Source organism: Ictidomys tridecemlineatus, chromosome 10 (genome assembly GCF_052094955.1).
Source record: "Ictidomys tridecemlineatus isolate mIctTri1 chromosome 10, mIctTri1.hap1, whole genome shotgun sequence".
NCBI lineage: Eukaryota > Metazoa > Chordata > Mammalia > Rodentia > Sciuridae > Ictidomys > Ictidomys tridecemlineatus.
The window spans coordinates 109197305-109224887 of record NC_135486.1 but is presented as its reverse complement, the minus strand read 5'-3'; the positions used below and the strand labels follow the sequence as shown (position 1 = coordinate 109224887).

General features: G+C 37.9%; 1 protein-coding gene across 2 annotated transcripts in view; it reads right to left on the bottom strand.

Moving 5' to 3' along the window:
• Positions 1-27263, bottom strand: part of Eif2ak1 (eukaryotic translation initiation factor 2 alpha kinase 1) — a 41010-nt gene extending 13747 nt beyond the window's left edge. Inside the window, exons 1-10 of one of the 2 annotated variants that reach the window (XM_005339716.5) lie at positions 27027-27262; positions 17775-17933; positions 14848-14981; positions 12986-13023; positions 11662-11761; positions 8924-9004; positions 8081-8180; positions 7176-7227; positions 6544-6871; positions 4653-4764 (exon numbers count right to left, since the gene is read on the bottom strand). In XM_005339716.5, coding sequence (XP_005339773.1) covers positions 4653-4764; positions 6544-6871; positions 7176-7227; positions 8081-8180; positions 8924-9004; positions 11662-11761; positions 12986-13023; positions 14848-14981; positions 17775-17933; positions 27027-27144 — 1222 coding nt within the window. In that variant the 5' untranslated portion in view covers positions 27145-27262. Of the gene's footprint in view, positions 1-4652; positions 4765-6543; positions 6872-7175; positions 7228-8080; positions 8181-8923; positions 9005-11661; positions 11762-12985; positions 13024-14847; positions 14982-17774; positions 17934-27026 lie in introns of both variants that reach the window. The other variant, XM_078023707.1, reaches the window with a different exon arrangement.
• Positions 27264-27583: the final 320 nt, after the last annotated feature.

The following is a 27583-nucleotide window of genomic DNA, read 5'->3' as shown; positions in this document are numbered from 1 at the left end:
AAAAGCTTTTGACTGCCACAATTATGTAGAACCACTACCTTCCTGTGGTGTCTTGAAAACATGTGGTTCTTGTTTTATACACCTCACATCTCCAAATGGCAGGCAATAGTCACAGGATTCAAACTGGACCTGGGGGCAGACCTGGCCAGACAGGGTACTGATTCTGTGGCAGTAGTGTCCACTCATGGCATTTTCTGTGCCTGGCAATCTGCTACATCCTTTATATTCCTCACATTAATCCTCACAACAACCCCACACCACAGGGACAACTCACAACTGAGAGATGATAGAGTATTCCCAGACTTGCATGGAAACTTAAAGCTGGTAAGTATAGTCAGGACTCAAATCCAGGTCTGCTGTTCCTGGGATTATTGGGAATGGTGAAATGTGAAAACAGAACTGATGTAAAGTGGGACTGGGGTCATGCCTCAGTGATAGAGTGCTTGCCTACCATTTGTGAAGCACTGGGTTCAATTCTCGGTACCACATAAAAATAAACAAGGGGTTGGGGCTGTAGCTCAGTGGTGGAGCACCTGCCTAGCACATGTAAAGCATTGAGTTTGATCCTCAGTACCACGTAAAAGTAAATAAATGTATTATGCCCATCTACAACTAAAAAAAAAAATTAATATATAAAGATTCGTCCATAAGTCAAAAAAAAAAATAAAACTAACATGAAGCTATGAACACAGTGTTGGACAACACTACAAAGTTAAAACTTCAAAATATTTTAAGAAGAAAACAGCCCAGCATGATGGCACATGTCTGTAAGTCCAGCTACTCAGAAGGCTGAGGCTGGAGTATCACAAATTCAAAGTCAGCCTGGGGAACTAAATGAAACCTGGTCTCAAAACATAAAAAGGGCTGGAGATGTAACTCAGTGGAAGAGCATTCCTAGGTTCAACCTCCAGTACCACCAAAAAATTAAAAATAAGTAAATACTCTGTATATGTATATATTACATAAACATATATACATATACACATACACACCATCCTAGCAGAATCATACATATTTTGCCTTTATTGTTTTAACAGATTTCTTGAACTGGATGGTAAAGATTAAAATTCTCCTGCCATACTCATTACTTATTCTCTAAATGGAAGTTTAGAGATCAGCAACTGCATATGGTGCTTCAATAAACTATGTCCATTTTCCTAAGGAACTGCGCATGGCACTACAACGGTTATGCAGCAGGCTAAAGACACATACACAAGGCACTGAAAATAACCAACACACCACCTGCCACAACTGAACTGGACCAAGTATATTCCCTCCACCTAAGTACATGGTAAACCAGAGAAGCAGCACCGGAGTGCATAGAGGAGCTTCTGGAGACATTGTTTTTGCATTGGAAGCTGGTCTCAGATTTGAGTAAGAATATCTTAGACCCAATAAAGAACAGCAAATGATTAATGACTGACATTTAGTTTTGACTTAAAATCAAGTCACTCTCAGGCTGGGGTTGTGGCTCAGTGGTAGAGCAATTGCCCAGCATGCATGAGTCACTGGGTTCAATCCCCAGCACCACAGAAAAATAAACAAATAAAATAAAGGTACTGGGTCTATCTACAACTAAAAAAATATTAAGAAAAAAAGCAGATCACTCTCATCTACCATTCTGACATATAGTGATTTTTAACTTTGGCTAGACATGAGAATCAAGCAAATTTTCCAATAAGTGTCAAAGGCCAAGGTCTATCTTAGAACAATCACTCTATATAAAAATAACAGATATACTCCCAGATAGCTTTTATTTTTTTTAATCTTTATTTTGTTTATTTATTTTTATGTGGTGCTGAGGATTGAACCCACATGTGTGAGGCGAGCGCTCTACCACTGAGCCACAACCCCAGCCCCAGCAGCTTTCTTTTAAAACAGATTTTACATTTTAAAATAATCTTGAATTTACAGAAAAACTGAAAAGATAGTACAAAAAGTTTTCATAAAACCTACACTCAGTTGTCCCCTTTTTCTTTTTTTCCCCTTTAGTGGTAGGATTGACTCCAGGGCCTTGAGCATGCTAAGGAGGTTCTCCACCACTAAGCTACATCCCCAAGCTCCCACTTTCCCTTGTTATCAACACCTTACATTAAAATGATACATTTGTCACAATGGGTGTACCAATATTAATAGATAATATTACTAACTAAAGTCCACAATTCACTCAGGTTTCCTTAGTCTTTACAGTTTCCTCTTTCTGCTCCAGGACCCCAATCAGGATATACCTATCATATAACATGGAGTTGTTGTGTCTCGTTAGATACCTCTGGCCTATGACAATTTTGAAAAGTACTGATCAAGTATTCTGTAGAATGTCCTTCAATTGGGATTTTTCTACTATTTTTCCCATGATTAGATTGGGACTATGGTTTAGAAAAAGGAAGATCACAGAGATAAACTGCCATTCTCATCACATCATACCAAGGATACTCACACTAACATGACTTATCAACACTGATAGTGACTTCCTTCTCTGGCTAAGATTGTATTAGGCTTCTCCACTGTAAAGTTACTCAACATTTTTAAAAATCCTACATGTGATTCTAAGGTGCAGCCAAATCCGAGAATCAGTGTTATATTTTTTAAATATCCAACAAAGTATTTCTAGAAGGACCTATATATATAGGGTGTTGATGGGAGTGGGGGGAGCCTGGATTATATAAGAAATTTTTTTTATAAGAGCACCAATTTCAGAATTTAAAAAATGAGAATAATAAAGTAAAACAACTATTTAAATTTGCCTTAGGGCTGGGGTTGTGGTTCAGTGGTAGAGTGCTTGCCTGGCATGTGAGAGTACCATGTATAAATAAATAAATAAAAGGTCCACTGACAATTAAACAGATTTTGTCTTAGAAATGTTAAAATTCTACCCAAGGGCTGGGGCTGTAGCTCAGTGGCACAGCACTTGTCTCACATGTGTGAAGCACTGGATTTGATCCTTAGCACCACATAAAAATAAACAAATAAGAAATAGCCATACTACTTTCCAAATTGGCTACACCAATTTGTAGTCCCACTATTAATGTATGCATGTGACTTTTTCCCCCACATCTTTTTTTTTTAATTTTTTTTTGTACCTGTAGATGGACAGAATGCCTTTATTTTTTATTTATTTTTATGGGGTGTTGAGGATCAAACCCAGTGCCTCATGTATGCTACGCATGCACTCTGCCACTGAGCTACAACCCCAGCCCTATCGTTATTTGTATTCTTAATAGCTGCCATTCTGACTGGAGTGAAATGAAATCTTAGAGTGGTTTTGATTTGCACTTCTCTAATTGCTAGAGATGTTGAATAATTTTTCATGTATTTGTTGACTGTATATGATCTTCTGAGAAGTGTCTGTTCAGTTCCTTAGCCCATTTGTTGATTGGTTTACTTGTTTTTATGAGTTCTTTATATATCCTAGAAATTAATCTACAGATTCTCTATTCACTTCACTGACTGTTTGTTTTGCTGAAAAGAAGCTTTTTAGTATGAATCCATCCAATTTATTGACTCCTGATTTTAATAGGAATTCTATTAAAGAAACTGGGGCCTAATCCGACATAATGAAGATTTGGGCCTACTTTTTCTTCTAATAGGCACAGGGTCTCTGGTTAATTAGCCAATATAGAAAGCAGAATGGAGATTCCTTGGAAAACTGGGAATGGAACCACCATCTGACCCAGCTATCCTACTCCTCAGTTTATACCCAAAGGACTTAAAAATAGCATACTACAGGGACACAGACATATCAATGTTTATAGCAGTACAATTCACAATAGCTAAATTGTGGATCCAACCTAAACACCCTTCAATAGATGAATGGGTAAAAAAAAAAAAATGTGGTATACACACACAATGGAATATTACTCAGCATTAAAAGGGAATAAAATCATGGCAATTAAAGGTAAATGGATAGAACTGGAGAATATAATGCTAAGTGAAGTAAGCCAATCCAGGGCTGGGATTGTGGCTCAGTGGTCGTGTGCTCACCTAGCATGCATGAGGCACTGGGTTCTATCCTTAGCACCACATAAAAGTAAAATAAAGATATTGTGTCCCTCTAAAACGAAATAAATAAATATTTTCTAAAAAAAAAAAAAAAAGAAACAAACCAATCCCCAAAAACCAAATGCCAAATGTTTTCTTTGGATGTGGGGTGAAGCGTGGGAGGAACAGACAAACTTTAGATAGGGCAAAAGAGAGGAAGGAGAAGAGAGGGGGCATAGAAGTAGGAAAAATGGTGGAATGAGACAGACATCATTACCCTAAGTACATGTATGAAAATACTTTGTGGACAACTAGAGACATGAAAAGTTGTGCTTGATTTATGTAAAATTAATTGAATTGCATTCTACTGTCATATATAACAAATTAGAATAAAATTTTTAAAAATTCTACCCAAAATCATTAACCTAAATTTCATCATAGTACTCTTTCAATATAATAAAACTTTATTACTTAGAAATTTAGCTTCCAAATTTGTTCTTGCAAAATGTTGAAAAAAAGCACAACTATTTCTTTGAAGTTTTTTATTGTTAGTTTTCTTATTCTTTTTTTTTTTTTAAAAACCTAAAGCCCCAGAGGCAATTCCTAACATTAGATGAGAAAGATTTGACTATCTTTATTTCCCCTTCAGTATTTACTATTCAGATGGTACTTACAGGCAGCTTCATCCACACACTCTTGGTTCCGCTTGTTCCTCTCGGCTATCCAGTCAAACAGGGAGAGCTCACACAGCTGCATTTGGATATGCAACATCAGGTGGTACTGCACCTAGGACAGGACACACTGTGGGCTCCCATATTTGCTAATTCACGCAACATTCAACTTGCCTACTCTAGGCCAAAAACAATGACTAAGCACTAAGGACCCAGGCCTGCCCAAGAAGCAGAGCAATAACTAAATAACTAAAATAGTGTGTCATAACACAAGGAGGCAAGGGTAGGCCAGGCTGGAGTCAGTAGGAGTCCAATGGTAGAAGCTCCTGAACATGACACACGGAGGAACCAGTTCTGAAACTGGTCTGCAAACAGTTTTTAAATCTAAGATAAAACATCAAAGAAGCTTATGTAGTACTCTACAACTCTACTGAAGTATATATACTCTGGCTTCACATAGTACATAATAACTTATTCAAGAAAAATATAAGCAAACATTAAACTTCCTACAGCCCACTCATTTAGGCATCAAAGGAAATTTTCCAAATACAGAAATACAGAAAAATGAAACAATTCTGATTAGAAGTCCCTCAAACTAAACTCCTCTGGATTCAGGTGAATCCATTCAAAGTTTTTTCATTTAAAAAAAAAAAAAAAAAAGTTAGGCTAGGGTTGTGGCTTAGTGGTAGAGCACTTGCCTAGCATGCATGATGAGGCCCTGGGTTCGATCCTCAGTACCACATATAAATAAATAAATAAAGGTATTGTGTCCACCTACAACTAAATATATATATATTCAAAAAAAAAAAAGAGGAATTCAAGTTCAAGGTCAGCCTTAGCAACTTAGCAAGGCCCTAATCAACTTAAACCCTGTCTCAAAATAAAAATATCAAAAGGGCTAGGGACAGGTTGGGGTTGTGGCTCAGTGGTAGAGTGCTTACCTAGCACATGTGAGGTACTGGGTTCGATCCTCAGCACCACATAAAATAAAGATATTGTATTTCTACCTACAATTAAAAAATAAATATTTTTTTTTTAAAAAAAGGGCTGGGGACATGGGCTCAGTGTTTACGCACTGGTATCAAAAAACAAAAAACACACAGACATATATATTCCTTGACAAGAATTCTGTGTTCTGTGTTGTGTATATATAGCTGAGATATACAGTTTTGCAACTCTAATGACAGATTCTGTAAAGACTTTGGGTTTTTTTTGTTTTTTTTTTAAAGAGAGAGTGAGAGAGAGAGAGAATTTTTAATATTTATTTTTCAGTTCTCGGCGGACACAACATCTTTGTTGGTATGTGGTGCTGAGGCTCGAACCCGGGTCGCACGCATACCAGGCGAGCGCGCTACCGCTTGAGCCACATCCCCAGCCCTGTAAAAACTTTGTTAATGCTCACTTTTTAAAATACTAATATTCAATACCAGTGAAGGAAGTCTGACCAGCATATTAGTATAACCCTCAATAAGAATATTCTGAAAACTGACCTGGTAATCCTACAAGACTCATCTAAAATAAAGCTCTAAAAATAGAAAACTCTTTGCATAAATATATTTTTATAGCATGATGCTAACACACTACAGAAATTGAGTGTGAATGAGGCTTCCAAGTCCAGCGCAGACATTAAAGAATGTCTAGAGAAGCAATGACCCACTAGGGAAATCAGAAGAGGGTCATTAGTAGGATCTAAGTGAAGGAGGCAGACCAAATATAAGGGCCATATGGCAAGAGAAAACATAGTGAATCCAAGACTGAACACAGCACAGAAGAGCGAGAGCAGAGACAGTGAGGCATGCCAAGTGGGAAGTCAACTGAGAAGGCAGGCCCACTACAATCCTTCATACAATTTTTAAGATACATCTCATCAGTAGGTTCTGGGAAAATGTTTTACCTCTGTCTGTCCCAACAAGTTAAAGTTTTCTTCAGAAGACTCTTCAGTGGATGTGAAATTCCCTTCCAAGTCTGAATTATGCCTGACTGGCAGCTGATGTTTGACAATCGATCTGTCAGACAAATCAGCCAAGCCATTTTCCTGGAGATTAATGGATGACTCAAGTTCATTGCTGTCCCTTATAACTAAATCTGTGGTGTAGTTCACCAATTTGTTATTCTGATTTTCGATGTCACATTCTCCAAAGGGTTTTTCTTTTTCTGAGGTAAACTCAGCAAAGATGATTGACGAGCTGCTACTTTCATTGTCTTTAACACCATATTGATCCCTGGAGGAAAAATACAGCAAAAAATAAAAGTGACTGTAAAAAGAGATCAAAAGAGTATCTCAACTGCTTCTTCAATCTGTAGGAATCTTATAGATAAGCTTTTTGAAAAGGGTATCAAATCGTTCCAGTAGCACCCTTTATTTAACATACTAAATTACTTGAGTATAAAGCAATTTAATATTTTTTAATAAAAATAAACAAAAAGGAAGCCTAAAACACTCCTGCCAAGCTCCCAATAGGAAAAGGCAAAGGCAAGTCAGTGCAGGCCACAGTAAACAATGTCTAATGTGCATACACCTCATACCTGTCCACATCAGAGAGCACTTCAAGAGAGGGCAACTGAATAGGAACTCTGCCTGTTGAACAAAACAAAATATAAATATCTGCAAGCAGCCCAGTACTTCAAGTTAAAAGCAGAGCTAAAATGTATAAATAATACCAAATGAGACTATAAGTCAAAATGAATACACCATCTTTATTAAAATAGCAGGCTTGTTTTAGAAAGTATAAAAACAGACTTGTTGTATACACCAGGAGTCAGCAAATTTTTTATAGAAAACCTGAAAGAAAACAGTTTAGGTTTTGTTAACTCTAAGGGACTCAGTTGCAACCTGAATTCTGTTATAGTGCAAAAGCAATAGGTACATAAGCCTGTGTTCTAATAAACTTTTTTATTAAGTTCCAAAAAATCACATTCTGAGCTTAGATAACCCAATTTGAATTATTCATAACTCCCAAAATATTCTTTTCATTCCTTTTAACTATTTGAAAGTAAAAAACCATTCTTAACTTGGAATATACAAAAACAAGGGTAGGCAAGATTTGGCTCATAAGTAGAAATACTCCAACCATTTTACTATATAGGTTGAGTATCTCTTATCCAAAATGCACAGGACCAGAAATAAATCAGACTTTGGATTTTTTCCAGATTCTGAAATATTCACACAGACTACAAAATCTAGAAAATTTTAACACTCTAAAAGTGTTGAATTTCAGAGCTTTTCAGATTTCATGTTTTCAGACATGGGATGCTCAATTTTTTTTTTTTTAATATTTATTTTTTAATTTTCGGCAGACACAACATCTTTGTTTGTATGAGGTGCTGAGGATCGAACCCGGGCCGCACGCATGCCAGGCGATCGCGCTACCGCTTGAGCCACATCCCCAGCCCCAAGGGATGCTCAATTTGTATAGTCAAAAATGACTTACCTTGGGGCTGGACCACATGAACATGTTCTATCCATGCAGTATGATAGCCTACAATATTAGGGTGTTGAAGACCTGCCAGCACCTTTACTTCCCGTAGTACCTAAAGAAAATGTAAAGAGATTTTACCAGCAATTTGTTAAGTGTTTATTCCTCTTGAACACTTCCTGTTCAAGAGCAAATAATAAAAATCTCTCTGTACAAGCAATCTGAACTATGTCAATGGGGATATTCTAGTGAGAGACAAATAGTTACAGCAACTAAATAAAATTTATACAGCACTTTATGTTTTGTAAAGCTCATTCATTATCATTCTCTCATCTGATTTCCTACATCAAATCAAGGTAAGTAAAAAAAACACTATAGTCAAGTGAGAGAAACAGCAACTCAGAAAATAAGGCAGTTTTCCCAGAACCACAATAGCACGTAGGGGGAAGACCTAGACAAACTGGGCTCATGCTTTATAGTAATAAATTGTATTATACACTAATCATTTACCTGAAAAATTAATTTCCCCAGCAATGACTTGAAATGTGGTAGTCTACAAAAAATTACCTTAAATAAAAATTTAGTTTTGATATTTATACTATACTACAATTTCATCTTATAAGAGAGCAATCCATACCACCTACTATTTGCCAAATACACATATAACTCCTTTGAAAAGGAACTTAATTCACAATTATACAAAATAAATCTTTGTTTCTTTCTTTGAAATGAGGCTTGCTATGTTGCCCAAGCCCATCTTGAACTCCTGGGCACAAGTCCCACCGCGGCATCCCAGCAGATGAAATGCAGGTACATGCTATCACTGGGCCTAGCTCAAAACACTTCTTAAAATCATACCTTCATGCAGTCAGTCTTAGTTGCACCCTTAATCAGAATTTTCTTAATTGCATAATGCTGGCCATCTAATTTATTCCTGACCTAAAAAGCAGAAAAGACCAAGTATTAAGTTCCAATAAGTTATAAATTAATAAATTCCTCTATTCTGAGCTTAGTTAACCCAAACTAGCCAAAAAGATCAAATTAAGCTAAAGCCATGAATCCTTGGCCCCTGTTTTCTGGGAAGTGAGTCCTACTCGGCTGGACTGCAGCTTTGTAAACTGTGTGAATCTGACACCCAAAGGTTCCAGGTCTAAAGAACAGGAACATCAGCTAACCTACCTAAGCCCCAAAATGCAGGACATTCTTTTTAGTAACACTGTGTGTGTGTGTGTGTGTGTGTGTGTGTGTGTGTGTGTGTGTTGCTGAGGATTAAACCCAGGACTTTACACATGCTAGCTCTATCCCAAAAACTACATCCCCAGCCATATTAACACTTTTTTTTTTTTTGAGAGAGAGAGAGAGAGAGAGAGAATTTTAATATTTGTTTTTTAGTTTTCGGCAGACACAACATCTTTGTTTGTATGTGGTGCTGAGGATCGAACCCAGGCCGCACGCATGCCAGGCAAGCGTGCTACCGCTTAAGCCACATCCCCAGCCCCAACACTTTTTTTTTTCTTTTTTGTACTAGGAATTGAGCCCAGGGGCACTCTACCACTGAGCATGCCCCAGCCCTGTTTTGGGTTTTTTTTTTTTTTTTTTTTTTTTTATTTATATATGACAGCAGAATGCATTACAATTCTTATTACACATATAGAGCACAATTTTTCATATCTCTGGTCATGTATAAAGTATATTCACACCAATTCATGTCTTTATACATGTACTCTGGATAATAATGATCATCACATTCCACCATCATTCATAACCCCTTTGCCCTACCTAGAGTTCATCTATTCCTCCCATGCTTCTTCTCCCTATCCCACTATGAATAAGCCTCCTTATATCAGAGAAAACATTCGCATTTAGGATTGGCTTACTTCACTTAGCATTATCTTCTCTAACTCCATCCATTTACCTGTAAATGCCATGATTTTATTCTCTTTTATTGCTGAGTAATATTCTATTGTGTATATATGCCACATTTTTTTTTTTATCCATTCATCTACTGAAGGGCATCTAGGTTGGTTCCACAGTTTAGCTATTGTGATTGTGCTGCTAGAAACATTGATGTGGCTATGTCCCTGTAGTATGCTGTTTTTAAGTCCTTTGGGTACAGACCAAGGAGAGGGATAGCTGGGTCAAATGGTGGTTCCATTCCCAATTTTCCAATAAATCTCCATAATGCTTTCCATATTGGCTGCTCCAATTTGCAGTCCCACCAGCAGTGTATGAGTGTACCTTTTTCCCCACATCCTTGTCAACACTTATTGTTATTTGTATGCATAATAGCTGCCATTCTGACTGGAATGAGATGAAATCTTAGAGTGGTTTTGATTTGCATTTCTCTAATTGTTAGTGATGATGAACATTTTTTCATATATTTATTGATTGATTGTATATCAGGGAACAGACATTTCAGTGTCTGTTCAGGTCCTTGGCCCATTTACTGATTGGGTTATTAGTGTTTTTGGTGCTTAGCTTTTTGAGTTCTTTATATACCCTAGAGATTAGTGCTCTATCTGATGTGTGAGGGGTAAAGATTTGCTCCCAAGATGTAGGCTCCCTATTCACCTCACAGATTGTTTCTTTTGCTGAGAAGAAATTTTTTAGCTTGAGTCCATCCCATTTACTGATTCTTGATTTTAATTCTTGCACCACAGGGGTCTTATTAAGGAAGTTGGAGCCTAATCCCACATGATGGAGATTAGGCCAAACCCTGTTTTTTATATTTTACTTTGAGAAAGGGTCTTTCTAAGTTGCCAAAGCTGGCCTTGAACTTATAATCCTCCTGTCTCAGTCTCACAAGTAGTTGTACATTTTTAATAAGAATATACCCTGGTTGGGGATGTGGCTCAAGCGGTAGCGTGCTCGCCTGGCATGCGTGCGGCCCGGGTTCGATCCTCAGCACCACATACCAACAAAGATGTTGTGTCTGCCGAGAACTAAAAAATAAATATTAAAAATTCTCTCTCTCTCTCTCTCCTCTCTCTTAAAAAAAAAAAAAAAAAAAAAAAGAATATACCCTAAGGGCTAAGGTTGTAGCTCAGCAGTAGAGTGCTTGCCTAGCACATGCAAGGCCCTGGGTTCAATCCTCAGCACCACAAAAAAATAAATAATAAAAATAAAGGTATTGTGTCCAACTAAAACTAAAAAATAAATATTAAAAAAAAGAATATACCATAAAACAAAGCTCTTATGTTTTCAGAATACACCTAGTGTTCTTAGAAAAATATTAAAACTTGGGCTGGGGATGTGGCTCAAGTGGTAGTGTGCTCGCCTGGCATGCGGGGGGCACTGGGTCCAATCCTCAGCACCACATAAAAATAAAATAAAGATGTTGTGTCCACCAAAAACTGAAAAATAAATATTAAAAATTCTCTCTCTCCTCTCTCTCTTTAAAAAAAAAAAAAAAAAGAAATGAAAAATATTAAAACCTACATACTTCCCTGTTAAATAATAAATCATAATGATAAATAAATGTGACATCTAGGCATTCTCTGAGTGCTTTATAATAATAATAATAATAATGAAAACAACTTCTCAAAATACACTTATTTATAGAGTAATGGGTCAAAATGAGCAAGTAGAAAACAAACCTTGTATACTCTTCCATATCCACCTTTTCCTAAGATGGCAATTTCTTCAAATTCATTCAAGTAACGTGAAGTTTGTGCTTCAAAGGCTATTTCCCTGGATCTAAAAGTTAAATACAAAAACATAATAAGTATTTTTGGTTTTATTTTTGGTACTGGGGATTGAACCCAGAGACACTTTACCATTTTCCCAGTGCTTTTCTTAAATTTGAGACAGGTTCTCACTAAGCAGCTGAGGCTGGTCTCCAACTTGCAACATTCTTGCCTCAGCCTACCAAATCATTAGGATTAAAAGTCTGCTCCCCTACAGTGGCCAAATATATAATCAATATTAAAACCTGAAACAATATGTTCTAGGACAGTTCATATTCACTGTATTATGTACAAATCTGCTGACTCATCTGTTTCTAAACTGCAATCATCTGTTACTAAACTGCAATCATCTATTACTAAACTGCAATATTTATAAAAATATGAACTAAAGTGGGGCTGGGGTTGTAGTTCAGTGGTAGAGCACTTGCCTAGCACATGTGAGGCACTGGGTTCAATCCTCAGCACCACATAAAATAAAAGTAAGTATCCATCTACAACTAAAATATATATATAAAATGAAGTAAAATTTTTCATTCTTTATAAAGAAAACATTGGCTAAGCAAATCAACAATGTACTGAAAATAGCAAAGGGGTCATTAAACTAATTTCAAGTCCCTTACTAGTTATAAATTACCACCAATGTTTTACAACAGAAATCCTAAGGAAGGTTACTGGACAGTAGTTGATTAGGTAAACTCAGTAACAAATTTATTTAGATTACGATGCAGACCAGACATAGATTTTAAATATTTTGTAAACAGATGTTCCCTAAAAGAGATGGGGTATCAGTAAGGTGAATTAACAGTGGGGCTTAACAGAATCCACACTCAATGGGGACAAGAGTTGGAAGAGGAAAGAAATGAGAAAGCAAGTCCTGGAGCAGGACTAAGCGCTAACAACACAGTCTTAAATTGTCTTTAACTATCCTAGTGCAATGGAGCATGCCTGTAATCCCAGCAGCCTAGGAAGCTGCAGCAGGAGGATGGAAAGTTCCAGGCTAGCCTCAGCAACTCAGTGAGGCCCTAGGCAACTTAGCAAGACTCTGTCTCAAAAAAAAAAAAAAAAGAGTTGGGGATGTGGCTCAATGGTTAAGCACCCCTGGGTTCAATTCCAGGTTCTAAAAAGAAAAATTCATAAACTACCCTAACAACATTATTTTTTAACTCTCAAATTAATACTGATTTCTTTTGAATAGTTTAGTCTGTGCGTAATCAAAGAAGTACTTAACACATACCTGATCTTCTGCATATAAGAATTATCCTCACAAGGATCCTGAAACAAAAAAAGTACTTTTAAAAAACCGTTTTGAAAAGTTTGAAATATGCAATCTTTCAAAATTCAATGTCATATTTATAGCCCCAAATACTCAAAACAATATTAAAAACAAAACCAAAAACAGCTTTTGGCGATGAGTGGGGATCAGAACACCAGAGATCAAATCCAATGATGCTTAACCACTGAGCCACATCCCCAGACCTTTTTTATTACTTTTTTTATTTTGAGACCAGGGTCTCAGTAAATTGCTTAGGATCTCAACTAAATTGCTGAGGCTGGCTTTAAACTTGTGTCAGCCTCCCAAGCAGCTAGAATTACAGACAAGTGCCACTGTGGCTGGGGAAAAAAAAAAAAAAAAAACAGCATTTTTAATATAACCTAAGAGTTTACAATTGAAAATATTTCAAAGTTGAGAATATATTTACCAAGGAGCTTCATGAGCCAATGCTGACTTTGTTTTCAAGAATATATAAAAACTTATCACTTCCCACATCTCCAATGCTACCAGCCCATTCCACATCACCTTTGCCTGTATGACTGTACCTGCTTCCCTGTTTCTGCCTTTGACCCCCATTGGCATATTCTCAATATAGTAGTGGTGTGAATAGTTTAAATGTACAATAAAATGTGTATCAGCTGGGCGAGGTGGCACAAGCCTATAATCCCAGCAGCTAGGGAGGCTGAGACAGTATTGCAAGTTCAAAGCCAGCCTCAACAAGATCCTGTCTAAATAAAATACAAAATAGGGCTGGGGCTGGGGCTCATTGGTTGAATGCCCCTGAGTTCAATTCCCAGTACCAAAAAAAATAAATAAAAAATAAAATGTAAATCACATTATGTCACTCCTATGCTCAAAAAATTGCAATGTGTCCCATCTTATTCTGAGTAAAAACCAAGCACATTAAAATGGTCTCAAAGGCTGGGGATGTGGCTCAAGCGGTAGCACGCTCGCCTGGCATGCGTGCAGCCCGGGTTTGATCCTCAGCACCACATACAAACAAAGATGTTGTGTCCGCCAAAAACTAAAAAATAAATATTAAAAATTCTCTCTCTCTCTCTCTCTCTAAAAAATATATATAAATAAATAAATAGCACATGTGAGCCACTGGGTTCAATTCTCAACACCACATATAAATGAATAAAATAAAGGTCCATCAATAACTTAAAAAAATATTTTTTTAAAAAAAATGGTCTCAAGGTCCTACTTCATCTGTCCCCTCCACTCCTTTCTTTCCCTGAATTTAGGGGTTCCCTCTAAATCTCCCCTTTGCTCACTCTACTCCAGCCATAGGGATGCCTTACAGTCCCTCACTTCCAGCCTCAGCACACTGCCACTTGCATACCCACCATGGGACCCTCCTACACTGTTCTTCTGCTTGGAATGATCTTCTTCTACATATCTGCATAGTTCATTCTCTCACCTTCAACTCTTGACTTTAACATTGTGTCAGTGAAGCCCTCCCTGGCCACCCTATGTGAAAGTTACACAGCCCCTCCCAACATCTCCAAAGCCCCTTCACTTCCTTATGTTTGTCTTTTATATTAACACCACCTAACACCTCATATATTTTTATATTTTTTCCTATTGTTTTCTGCCCTCTCATCCAAATATAATCTCCATGAGGGCAGGGATTTTGATCTATTTTGTTCAATGATTTTACCTCAGCACCTCAAAGAGTCTAACACATAATATTTCATAAATGTTGCTGAATAAGCAAAGTTTATATTTTAAAAAACCTGACATGTAATTAGAATTTCATAATGCTTTAAAATTTAGTTCTCTATTTTTTTCATACACAGAGCACACCCATTAGGGCTTACCTGGCGAACTCTCTCTTTGGCAGACCTCATTAAATGAGTAATAGCTCTGTTGTGATGTAGTCTCAATGAGCTAAACTCATCACTGCAGGTGAAAGAAGACAGCAGCCCCATTTTGATAAAGGTCTCACAAAGTACTATAAAAGAAGAACATGCAAAACGAAGATTTTGCATTAATAAAATGGCTTGAAGATTGATTCTCAAACAGGGGAGCAACAGGTACATTAACTGATCAAGAACACATTTGTAATTACTACCATCTTAAACTGTAGTCATTTGCTATTTTGTGTTGCCAAGTATGCTATGCTTACATGCCTAGTCATTGAAGTACTAAGTTCCATTAAAAAGGTGGGGGGGGGCAGGGCAAGAAAAAAATGTAAAATCTTCACACATTACATTTTGTTGACAGGCAATAAGATAATAGAGATAGGAGAAAAAAAACATAAGGAGTAACAACAGAAGTGCGTATTAACTGCTTTTTTCTGTTACAGAACATCTTAAGCCAACATGCAAAGAGCACAGTAGATGTATATATAGTCCAAATACCAGGCTCTTCAGAAAAAGAAGTTTCTACAGAGATGCCCTGGCTTTTACTCATGAGAAATACAGATATCATAGAGGATATTCTGTTCACACTCTTGAGTGTTTTGAGTGAGATCAAGTAACTGAATCACAGCAAAAATATTTACTTAGGAACATTTATTCTATAGAATTGAGATGTTGTTTGATTCTAGAATCACAAAATTATTGTGGGGCAGATCGCTAAGAAAACATACCACATCCCAGTTTTGTCCAAATTTAAGAGTCTTTATCTAGTCAGCCAGCCAATGACTGGCCCCTGCAGGACCCATAACTGTCTCTGTAAGGAACAGCCCCGAGCCTGAACATTTTAGGATATTTATATATAAGACAAAAACCACATTCAGGTTGATCAGCTGCAAGCAAGCAGGTACAGAAGCTGAATTGGGCAGTTAGCGGGACAATGCGTTGGGTACACTGGTATTTCCCATGGGACTTCCCAGGTTGGCATAGCAGCAAGCAAGCAGAAAGGACATGGGTCAAAATGACCCTAGTTCAGTACAAGTTAGAGAATAGTTACGAACATCTAGACAATCTCTGACAAGGTATACTGCCCAAGAAAAATAGAAACCAAAGAGAACAATTTTACATAAGAAAATTGCTATAAGAATTGCTATTTTGGGGCTGTGATTAAGGCTCATTGGTAGAGAGCTTGCCTTACATACATGAGGCACTGGGTTCAATTCTCAGCACCACATATAAATATGAACAAAATATAGGTCCATCAACAACTTTAAAAAAAAGTGCTATTTTGTGTTGCCAAGCACGCTGTGCTAGGTAACTCTTAATGGGTACAGAGGCTTTCCCATGGGAGAATCATTTCTTACATGATATGTAATCTTAGGGTAAAATGGAGTTTGTTTAGTCATTGCCCATATAGCCTGACCCATAACAAAAATAAAGCCAACTAGAATCTTCTCTAAAAAATTAGAGTTTTTAAAGTTCAATAATCTAAAAATGCTGTATATAAGGAATTCAAAATTATCTTAAAATTAGGCTGGGGGCGTAGCTCAGTGAACAAGGCCCTGGATTCAGTTCCCACAATCACCAAAAAGAACAGTAAGATCTACAAATCTGCTTTAACTATAAGCAATGTTACTGCAGCAACATTATTATAACTTAACTTTCTATACCATGAATCTAATGCAATAAACCCTAGGTACCAGGGTTCTGGAACCTAAGAATCACCTCTTATGCCCCCCACATATGCCATTGCTTAGGATGTACAGTATAAGATTTGCTTTTATTGAGAAAATAATGAATGTACACTATACAAATATTTTTACTACTTTTTATGTCCCATCAAGCTTACAAAAATGAGAACATCTTTAACTAAAATATATTAAGTTCTAAGACCACATAAATGTGTAAGTTTGAGAATTTCTAACACCAAACAAGACCTGGGAAGACCTTTTTAGTAGAAAAGAACCTCAGAATCTATGACTGGAGATATTAAAGCAGCTACAATGGTCTCAAGTCAATAAACAACAAGCTGGGCGTGGTAGCCCATGCCTATAACACATGCCTATAATTTCAGCTGCCCTAGAGGCTGAGGCAGGAACAGTGAAAGTTTGAGACCAGTATAGGCATTTTAACAAGACCCTATCTCAAAATGAAAATTAAAAACAGCTAGGGATGTAACTTACTGGTAGACCACCTCTGTGTTCAATCCCCAGTACTGAAAAATGGAAAAAAAGTGCTGAACCAGAAACATCATCTATAATTCTATTCACTTTTTGGCTCAAGTTTCTCATACTAATACCCTATGGTAGGAATAAAAATCATTTTCAACAACACAATATGCAGCTATTCTAGTTCTCTGGTCTGGTCAAGAACTGGTTCAGAATGCATACATGTGTAAGTTTGAGAATTTCTTTTAGCTGCATGTCAACCAAATCAAAACAGATCTTCAAAAATCATATGAATATCACATTATACTACAGATATCAAAGAATGCTCTTTTAGCTGAGAGCAGTGGCACCCTCTTATTTCCAGCACCTCGGAAGGCTGAGGCAGGAGGATCAAAAATTTGAGGCCAGCCTCAGCCACTTAGTGAGACCCCATCTAAAAATTTAAAAAATCAAAAGGGCTGAGGAGGTAGCTCAGTTTTAAAGCACCCCTGGGTTCAAGCCCCAGTACTCAAAAAAAAAAAAAAAAGTCTTTTATTTATGCAATTACATGCAATTTCGGGGCCCCAGTAGTTACCCAAAGAAAATATGAATTTAAGAGATGTAAATTATTCACACTTAATATTGACCCAATTTTATACACCAGCTGTTTCTTGGACCCACATTAAACAATATAGTGTTTTCATAAGCTTTACTTAGCAAGATCAAGTTATTTTTACTTACATTTAAACACCTGTTTTGATCGAGGTACGTTTGGTTCATGCACATGACTCAAGTGTTCCAGCAAAGAAACAAGCAGTAGCTGGTTTGCAACTGCAAAAGGGAAAGTTGGCTGTTGTAGGGGTTCTTTTAACACCTGGAGTTCTGCTGGCACATCAGATTCTAAAAATTTTAAAGGAAAAAACTATTGGTAAACATGTCTCAAAATGAAAAAAAACAGCATACTCCAATTAATGAAATACAAATTATTTAACTGAAGAGAAATAAAAAACAAAAGAGTAGTCGTGCTAAGTTGGGTTAAGAAAAGCAGGCTTTGTATAAGAAGGAGGACCAGTAGGAAGATGTCATGAGGCAGATGGGAAATAGTTTTGGTAGCAATGATATGTACAATGGAAGGAAAAAAACAAAATGATTTTAAAGCAAATAAGCAAGCAAGTATAGAATAGGATGGCCTCCATCCTCTGGGGAGCAGGCATAAAGAAAGAAGGCTGACAAAGGAGAGAAGGAAAGAAGGATGGAAACTACTGTGAACACATGATTGCATATGTACAGGTGTTGTGCGTGCGTAATCTCTTCTTTTTTTGGTACTGGAAATTGAACCCAGGGGCACTTAACCACTGAGCCATATCCTCAGTCCTTTTTTATATTTTATGCAGAGACAAGGTCCCACTGATTCGCTTAGGGCCTTGCTAAATTGCTGAGGCTGGCTTTGAACTCGCAAACTTCCTGCCTTAGCCTTCCAAGTTGTGCGCCACTGCACCCAGCTTCTTCTAATTCTTAAAAAACAATATAAAGTGTTATCATCACCTTTTTTACAGACATTTTTTACAGATGAGGACACTGATCTAAGAGATTAAGGACTAGCAAATCAGGCAGGTTAGCCTGACTCCCAAGTTCACCCTCTCACCACTATGCAAGATCAAACAGACAGATGAGCTGGCACTTCAGTAGAAGGTCATACGTTCTCACTAATGGTTTATTTAATAAATTGTTGAACAGGTAAAAAACATAATAAAGGAAAAATACTTGAAGACACCATGATGGTGGTCTGGAAGGAGGCAGGAAGTAAACAAGGGAAGATGTGGATAAACTGAGTAAAGGAGGTAAGTTACAGAACCATTGAGAGCAGGATTTAAAACACTAGGAATGGGGAGAAAGAGGTATTAATGAGTGTGAAAACTTGTAAGAGGAGCTGTCAGAGGAAAGATGAGACACATCAATTCTCAACAGTTGTGGATGCATTCAATTGGAAATATCCTGCAGGCAGGTGACTATGTATCTTCTATACCTTCAAAAACTGGCACACACCTGTAATCCCAGTGACTTTGGGGGCTGAAGCAGAAGTATTGCGAGTTCAAAGCCAGCCCCAGCAACTTAGCAAGGCCCTAAGCAAATCAGAGAGACCCTGTCTCTACATAAAATATAAAACAGGGCTGGGGATGTGGCTCAGAGGTTAAGCGCCCCGGGTTCAATCCCTGGAACCAAAAAAAAATTAAATAAATAAATAAAATTGGCCCATTTCAAATATTCTGTTCCACTCTCCTGTATCAACCACTAAATGTCCTGGAAGAGCAGACATTTTCAAATCCAGTCTTTATTTATCAATTTCTTCTCTGATCTGTAGGTAGGGGGGGGACACACCTGCATGACCTTCTTGTAGCAGATGTGCTATTCATTTTAAATAAATACTTAGTTGTTTGAGTATGGGAAAGAAAAAAAATGAAAAATGTGGCCACGCAAAAACTTCCTTATGTGAAGACATCTTTAAAAAAAAAAAAAAGCAAGAAACACTGTTGTATATCTTTATTTATTTATTTTCAGTGTCAGGGATGAAACCCAAGCCTTCATGAATGCCAAGCAGACACACTACCACTCAGCCACATCCCCAACCCATATAAAGACATCTTAAAATACAAATCACAAATTCAGACACAGTACTTATGTCTGTATTATGCATGACAAGAAAAGGAAATAAAACTTACATAGACGTCTCACAAGCTAATAAAAAGCACAATTAAAATTCTAACAGGTTTAATGTAACTGATAATTAATGACATACATATTAAAATATCTAAGACACTAGAGTCTGTTCATCACATTGGTAACTATTTAAAGCCTGAAATACTTGGTATTGCCAAGGGCACAGAAAAAGCAAGCATGGCTGGGTGTAGTGGCAAATGCCTGTAATCCTAGCCACTGTGGGGCCTGAGGCAAAAAAAAATCACAAGTTTGAGGCCAAGCCTGGGCAACTTACCAAGACACTGTTTCAAAATAAAATAAAAAGGGATAGGGAAGAGTTAGCTCAGTGGTGGAGTGCCTGCATAGCATGAGCAAGGCCCTACATTCAATCTCCAGGGCAAAAAAAGAGGAGGAAAGAAAAGCAGGTATGTTCAAACACAAGAGATACGAAAGTGTTTACAACATTTGACAATACAACTGTAGAACTTGAAAAGTGCAAACCTTTGATCTATCAAAGCACAACAAATATGCATACAAGACATTCAGTAAGATACTGTTTAGAATACTGAAAAATTTTTAAAAGTTAAATATATACAAACAACACTACTATGCAGCAGTTAGAAATGGTAGTGTATAGAAAGATAATCATAAAGTTTATTATCAAGTCAGAGAAGCAAGCTATAAAACAATTAATACTAAGAAAAAGCAATTAATACTAATGAAGGTAATATGAGACAGTTTTATATGTGGGAGTATATGCCAACATAACCTTCCCTATCATCACTGTATCAAAAATCTTAAACATACAAAAAAGTAGATTGGCAGCCATTATGAAGTCAAACAACAATAAGTGCTGGCGAGGATGTGGGGAAAAGGCTACACTTGTACATTGCTGGTGGGACTGCAAATTGGTGCGGCCAATTTGGAAAGCAGTATGGAGATTCCTGGGAAAGCTGGGAATGGAACCACCATTTGACCCAGCAATCGCCCTTCTCGGACTATTCCCTGAGGACCTTAAAAGAGCGTACTATAGGGATACTGCCACATCAATGATCATAGGAGCACAATTCACAATAGCTAGACTGTGGAACCAACCTAGATGCCCTTCAATAGATGAATGGATAAAAAAAAGTGGCATTTATACACAATGGAGTATTATGCAGCACTAAAAATGACAAAATCAGGGAATATGCAGGGAAATGGATGGCATTAGAGCAGATTTTGCTAAGTGAAGCTAGCCAATCCTTAAAAAACAAATGCCAAATGTCTTCTTAGATATAAGGAGAGCAACTAAGAACAGAGCAGGGAGGAAGAGCATGAGGAAAAGATTAACATTAAACAGAGACAAGAGGTGGGAGGGAAAGGGAGAGAGAAGGGAAATTATATGGAAATGGAAGGAGACCCTCATTGTTACACAAAATTACATATAAGAGGTTGTGAGGGGAAAGGGGGGGGAAAAAAACAAGGGAGAGAATTTAACAACAGTAGATGGGGTAGAGAGAGAAGATGGGAGGGGAGGGGAGGGGAAATAGTAGGGGATAGGAAAGGTAGCAGAATACAACTGTCACTAATATGGCATTATGTAAAAATGTGGATGTGTAACTGATGTGATTCTGCAATTTGTATTTGGGGTAAAAATGGGAGTTCATAACCCACTTGAATCAAATGTATGAAAGATGAGCTTTGTAATGTTTTGAACAACCAATAAAAATAAAACATACAGGGCTGGGGATGTGGCTCAAGCGGTAGCGCTCTCGCCTGGCATGCGTGTGGCCCAGGTTCGATCCTCAGCACCACATACAAAGATGCTGTGTCCCCCGAAAACTAAAAAATAAATATAAAAAAAAACATACAAAAAAGTAAAAAGAAAAAAGGGGAAAAAACTAACCACGTTACTTCTTTGATCCAACAATCCTACTTCTATGGATTTATTCATGGATTTATTCTGAAGAAATAATCAGACAGTACAAATATATGACAACAAATCCCACCACTATGTATGACTATAACACATCAATAAAAAATAAATTTTAAGGGCTGGGGATATAGCTCTGTTGGTAGACTGCTTGCCTCACATGCACAAGGCCCTGGGTTCAATCCTCAGCACCACAAAATAATAATAATATTAATAATAATAATAATTTTTAAAAGAATAATAATGACAAAGATTTATGTATGTATACAGGTACATAGAGTATGTATGTATATAAGCATCCAACAGTATTATTTCTATCATTTTTTATACATTATTTCTAACGATAAAAAAGACAAATCTTTTTCAACAATAGAGCACAAAACTAAATTAACAATAGTATGAATGTTACACAGTCTTATTTGTAAAAGAGCAAAAATAAATGATACTACAAATGGCATACCATCTAGTTTTGTTTCATTAACAGTATTGGTGATTGAACCCAGGGTCTCACACAGGGTCTCTACCACTGAGCTACACCTCCAACCCTTTTTATCTTTTATTTTAAGACAAGGTCTTACCATATTAGTAGGGTTGACCTCAAAGATGCAATCCCCCTGTCTCAGTCTCCCAAGTGGTAGAGACTGCAAGGCACACACCACCATGCCTCCTTGATCAAAAATCTAAAATGCATTTACTTTATAGTTAAATAAATACACAAAAATTTTGAAAGCTGGAAAGAACAAAACAGACTAAATTTCTGTCCCCTTGTTTTTAATGATATAGCTACAGATTTTGTAAAAGAAATTAAATTATATTATAATGTTGTTTTATAGTCTGAATGTTCCAAATATATAATATAGTATGAAGGACAGTGACTGGCATACAGCTCTCAATAAATACCTGCAAATAAATATATCAAATTGTTTCTCTTTCTTCCTTTTATTTATTTATTTATTTAGTTATTTGTTTGTTTTCTTTATTTCTCTTTTTTTTTTTTCCAGAGCTAGAGATCAAAACCTGGGCTTCTCCCATGCCAAGCAAAAGTTCTACCACTAAGCTATACTCCCAGCCCAAAACATCAAATTGTTCACAGTGAGTATTCCTCTGGAATGTGAGTATAGGCAATTACCCTCCCCAACCCCTTTTTTTCCTTTATACTTTTAAATCTTTGTGAATATATTTCAACAAAATTAGATGGAAATCATCAATCCATTCCTGTTACCTTTCTTGGACAAACATTTTAAAATGTGAAATCATTAATAAAAAACTGTCTTTAGCTACACCAAAATGTAAACCATAGCCTCTGGATGATGAGATTATGGTTTTTAAATCTTCATGCCTTTCTATATTCTAAACATTCTGTTAATGTAAAAACTTCTCCCTGACCCCCATACTGGGGATTGAATCCAGGGGCACTTTACCCTTGAGCTACATTCCCAGGCCTTTTTAATTTTTTATTTTGAGAGAGGATCTCACAGAGTTGCCAAAACTGGCTTCAAACTTTTGAGCCTCCTGCCTCTGCCTCCTGAGTACCTGAAATTACAGTGCTGTGCCACCATGCCTGGTAAAATTTTTAAAAATATGTACGCTTAAGGGGATTGAACTCAGGGGCACCTCAACATTGAGCCACATCTCCAGCCCTATTTTGTATTTTATCTAGAGACAGGGTCTCACGGAGTTGCTTAGCACTCACTTTTGCTGAGTCTAGCTTAGGACTCATGATCCTCCTGCCTCAGCCTCCAGAGCCACTGGGATTACAGGATAGCACCACCACGCTGGGCTGGTACACTTAACCATTAAAGTGGTAAGATTGTGGATAGGAGGGCTGTCTCCTTCTTTATACTCTTAGTTTTTCCCATTTTATACAATGAGAAAATTCTATCTTATTTACTTATCTACCTTTTTAACATCTGGGGATCAAACCCAGAGATATGAGTATGCCAGGCAAGCAGTCTGACAATGAGCTATATCCCCAGCCCAGAAATTCTACTTTTTAATATAAAGAAATAAAGGAGAAAAGTTGGTCATTTTTCAAATGAGCTTTTAATAATTCAAGAAAATGGACAACATTTAAAAGACCAGAGGAAAGATATTCAAATGAGTAAAATAGAAAAGAAAGGCTGAAGCTGAAAGATTCCCATTTCACAGTACTGGTCATGAGTAGAAGAGAAAAAGGAAAATAGCAAAGAGGTAAAGTTCTCATAAAATGGTAAGAAATAAGACACAGATACTAGGGCTGGGGTTGTGGCTCAGCGGTGGAGTGCTCGCCTCACACATGGGAGAACCCTGGGTTTGATCCTCAGCACCACATACAAAAATAAACAAGTGAAATAAAGGTGTTGTGTCCAACTACAACAAAAAAATAAAATTAATAAAATTTTAAAAATAAAAAGATAGACACTAGATGAATTCGAGATCTAAACTTCTGCCAAGCAGGATGGGAGTATACAAACAGGAAAGGGATCATCTAATTTAATCTCCCCAGAAGAGGAAGACAAGCCCAGAAGATAAACCTGTAATAACTTTTTCTTTTTTCAGTTGTAGATGGAAACAATATCTTTATTTTATTTATTTATTTTTATGCAGTGCTGAGAATTGAACACAGTGACTCACACATGCTAGGCAAGCACTCCACCATTGAGCTACAATCCCAGCCTCCCTGAAATAATATTTTTTAAAAACTGTCAGATGAAGAGAATGAATGAAACCATGGGCTTACTGCTGGCCCTCTTTATTGAACCCAGGTCCTCCTGCATGCCAGGCAAGTGCTCTACCACTAAGATATATCCCCAACTCTTTTCATTTTATTTTTGGGACAAGGTCTTGCTAAGTTACCCAAGCTGACCTCAAACTTGTGATCCTTCTGCTTGAGCATCTTGAGTAACTGGGATTACAGATGTGTGCCACTGTGCCTTGCTCCTGGTATTCCTTATGCTCACAAAAAGAAAACCTACAGTAATTTTATCAAAGGCAGATGTTGGGGGGCTGGGGATGTGGCTCAAGCGGTAGCGCGGTAGCGCGCTCGCCTGGCATGCGTGCGGCCCGGGTTCGATCCTCAGCACCACATACAAACAAAGATGTTGTGTCTCCCGAAAATTAAAAAAAAAAAAAAATATTAAAAAAAAAAAAAAAACAAAGGCAGATGTTGGTTTTAAAAGAGTTCCTACAATTAACTGCTAAAGTTATACCTAGATTTTGAATTTTCTGACTCAATCATTAACTGGAAGTGACCTCTTCAAATCCTACTAGAGCATTTGGGAAGTCATTCTGTTTTACATCTACTGAAAATGAAATTACATTCTTCACAGGCCTCACTTTTCATATAAAAAACAAACTGCAGGGGCTGGGGATGTGGCTCAAGCGGTAGCGCGCTCGCCTGACATGCGTGCGGCCCGGGTTCGATCCTTAGCACCACATACCAACAAAGATGTTGTGTCCGCCGAGAACTAAACAATAAAACATTAAAAATTCTCTCTCTCTCTCTCTCTCTCTCTCCCTCTCTCCTCTCTCACTCTGTCTTTAAAAAAAAAAAAAATTTTTAAAAAAAAAAAAAAAAAAAAAAAAAAAACAAACTGCATCTAGACAGTCTAGGCCTCTTGAGACAAACAAGATCTTGCTAAGGGCTGGGGATGTGGCTCAAGCGGTAGCGCGCTCGCCTGGCATGCGTGCGGCCCGGGTTCGATCCCCAGCACCACATACCAACAAAGATGTTGTGTCCGCCGAGAACTAGAAAATAAATATTAAAAAAAAAAAAATTCTCTCTCTCTCTCTCTCTCTCTCTCCTCTCTCACTCTCTCTTTAAAAAAAAAAAAAAAAAAAAAAGATCTTGCTAAGCTACCCAAGCTGGCCTCAAACTTGTGATCCTTGGGCTGGAGATGTGGCTCAGTGGTAGTGCGCTCGCCTGGCATGCGTGCGGCCCGGGTTCTATCCTCAGCACCACATACCAACAAAGATGTTGTGTCCGCCGATAACTAAAAAATAAAATATTAAAATTCTCTCTCTCTCTCTCTCTCTCTCACTCTCCCTCTCTCTTTAAAAAAAAAAAAAAAAAAACCAAATTTGTGATCCTTCTGCCAGAGCATCTTGAGTAATTGGGATTACAGATGTGTGCCACTGTGCCTAGCTCCTGGTATTCCCTATGCTCACAAATAGAAAACCTACAGTAATTTTATCAAAGGCAGATGTTGGTTTTAAAGAGCACAAGAGAGAAGAAAAATTTTTAAAGTTTATCTAAGATCACTCCCTTCAAAAGTAATCTTTGGTTTGCAGAAACGCTTATCACAGAAAGAAACTTGCATGTTTACAGCTGGGGCTTACCCTATGACATAACATGTTCCACAGTATTGAGCTGCTGTTAATATACCACCTAATGTGAGGGGGGAAAAAAATCTATGTATCTATTAAAAAACTGTTATCTTACAAATTTCCTCTGTAAAACTCTACCTAAATTACCACCACAGTCTGCTTTTTTTTTTTTTCCATTGTGGTAAAGCATTACAGGCAGTATTAGGAATGAAAATCCAAGGACTTTTCCAAAACCTTTTCAACTCAATTTGCACTTTTAAATCCACTGCAACAAAGTAATATTTATTCCATGCTTCAACTGAATGTGTATTCTCTGTAGTCATTTTATTAGGAATACTGTATAGTTAAAACTTCTTTGAGTCCTTGTCCGTTTTGGTGCTGGGGATTGAACTCAGGGTCTCATTTATGCTTAAACACCAGCTGTATCACTGAAGCTTTCAGCCCCAGCTCCAATGTTTTCATTCTTGATACCACATTTAATTTTTAAAATTGTTCAAAAAAACTGGCAGCAACTAACAACCCTGCCAGTGCAATTAACAACCCTGCATTTTCAGTAAAATAGTAGAGTCCTTGTTTTAGGACCTCTCACTTTATGCTAGTTGACTTAAGTAACGACCATCTAATAACCAAAAGCCTCAAGAAAACAGGCATCTCCACTGCCTCACTGTGAGAAATCATCATTCTGTTAGTGATACAAAACTACAAGCTACAAATTGCGTCTCCTAGCCCAAACTGTTCTGCATATAGAGCCTGCAGAACAAAGATCATTCTCAACGACTGACCAAACCACACAGCGAAAGAGCTGGAAAGTGGCCACCTGAAAGTCCTGAGCCATCCAACGGCCTCAGTCCGCAAAAAGGAAACCAAGGAGCAGAAATGTAAACAAACAAGCAGATCGGAGAAGCTTCTTCAATAAATATTTACCTTACCCTGACTGCCCGCACGCCACCCCGGGTGCAGCCCGGAGGCAGCTGAACTAACCCAGGTACTGAAACGACCACTGCCGACGCCGAACTGCACTGAACCGCGGATGGTCAGGGGTCAGCCAGACGGCGCGCGGCAGCGGGTTCACTCACCATCATACTTGGGATCCGAGCCCTCGGCCGGAAAGTCGATAGCGGGCGGCGAGGCTATAGCTCCCGCCCGGGCGCCCTCGGCTTTGTCCTCCCGAGCACCAGAGCCGCCCCCCAGCATCTCCAGCCGCGCGCGGGCCTCAGCCCCGCCCGCAGGCTTGCCCAAAGCCACTTAAGCTCGCCACGAGCAGCGATCAACGCCGACCCGGAAGTAGCGCCTCGCTGGGCGGAAGTCCCGCCCCTGCCTCCCTGGCACCGCCGGAGGGGCGGACTCAGTGCAGACTCCGCCCCCTCCCATGTCCTGGCGAGTGCTCCCAATAGGCTATCCTAGGGCCTCGCTGGTTCTGGGTGCATGGTTGCACTGGGTGTGTGGGTGTGCTGCTGCCAGTCTTCCCTACCGGAAGACTTGAGTCTGTGCAGACGAGTTTTAACCCATCTCACCCCAAGAGTCAGGCGTCAGTGTAAAAATTATTTGTCTGAAAGACTAATTAGAAATATTTAATTTTTGTGGGTACAATGCTGAATTTTTGGGGGGTGGACACAATATCCTTATATTTATG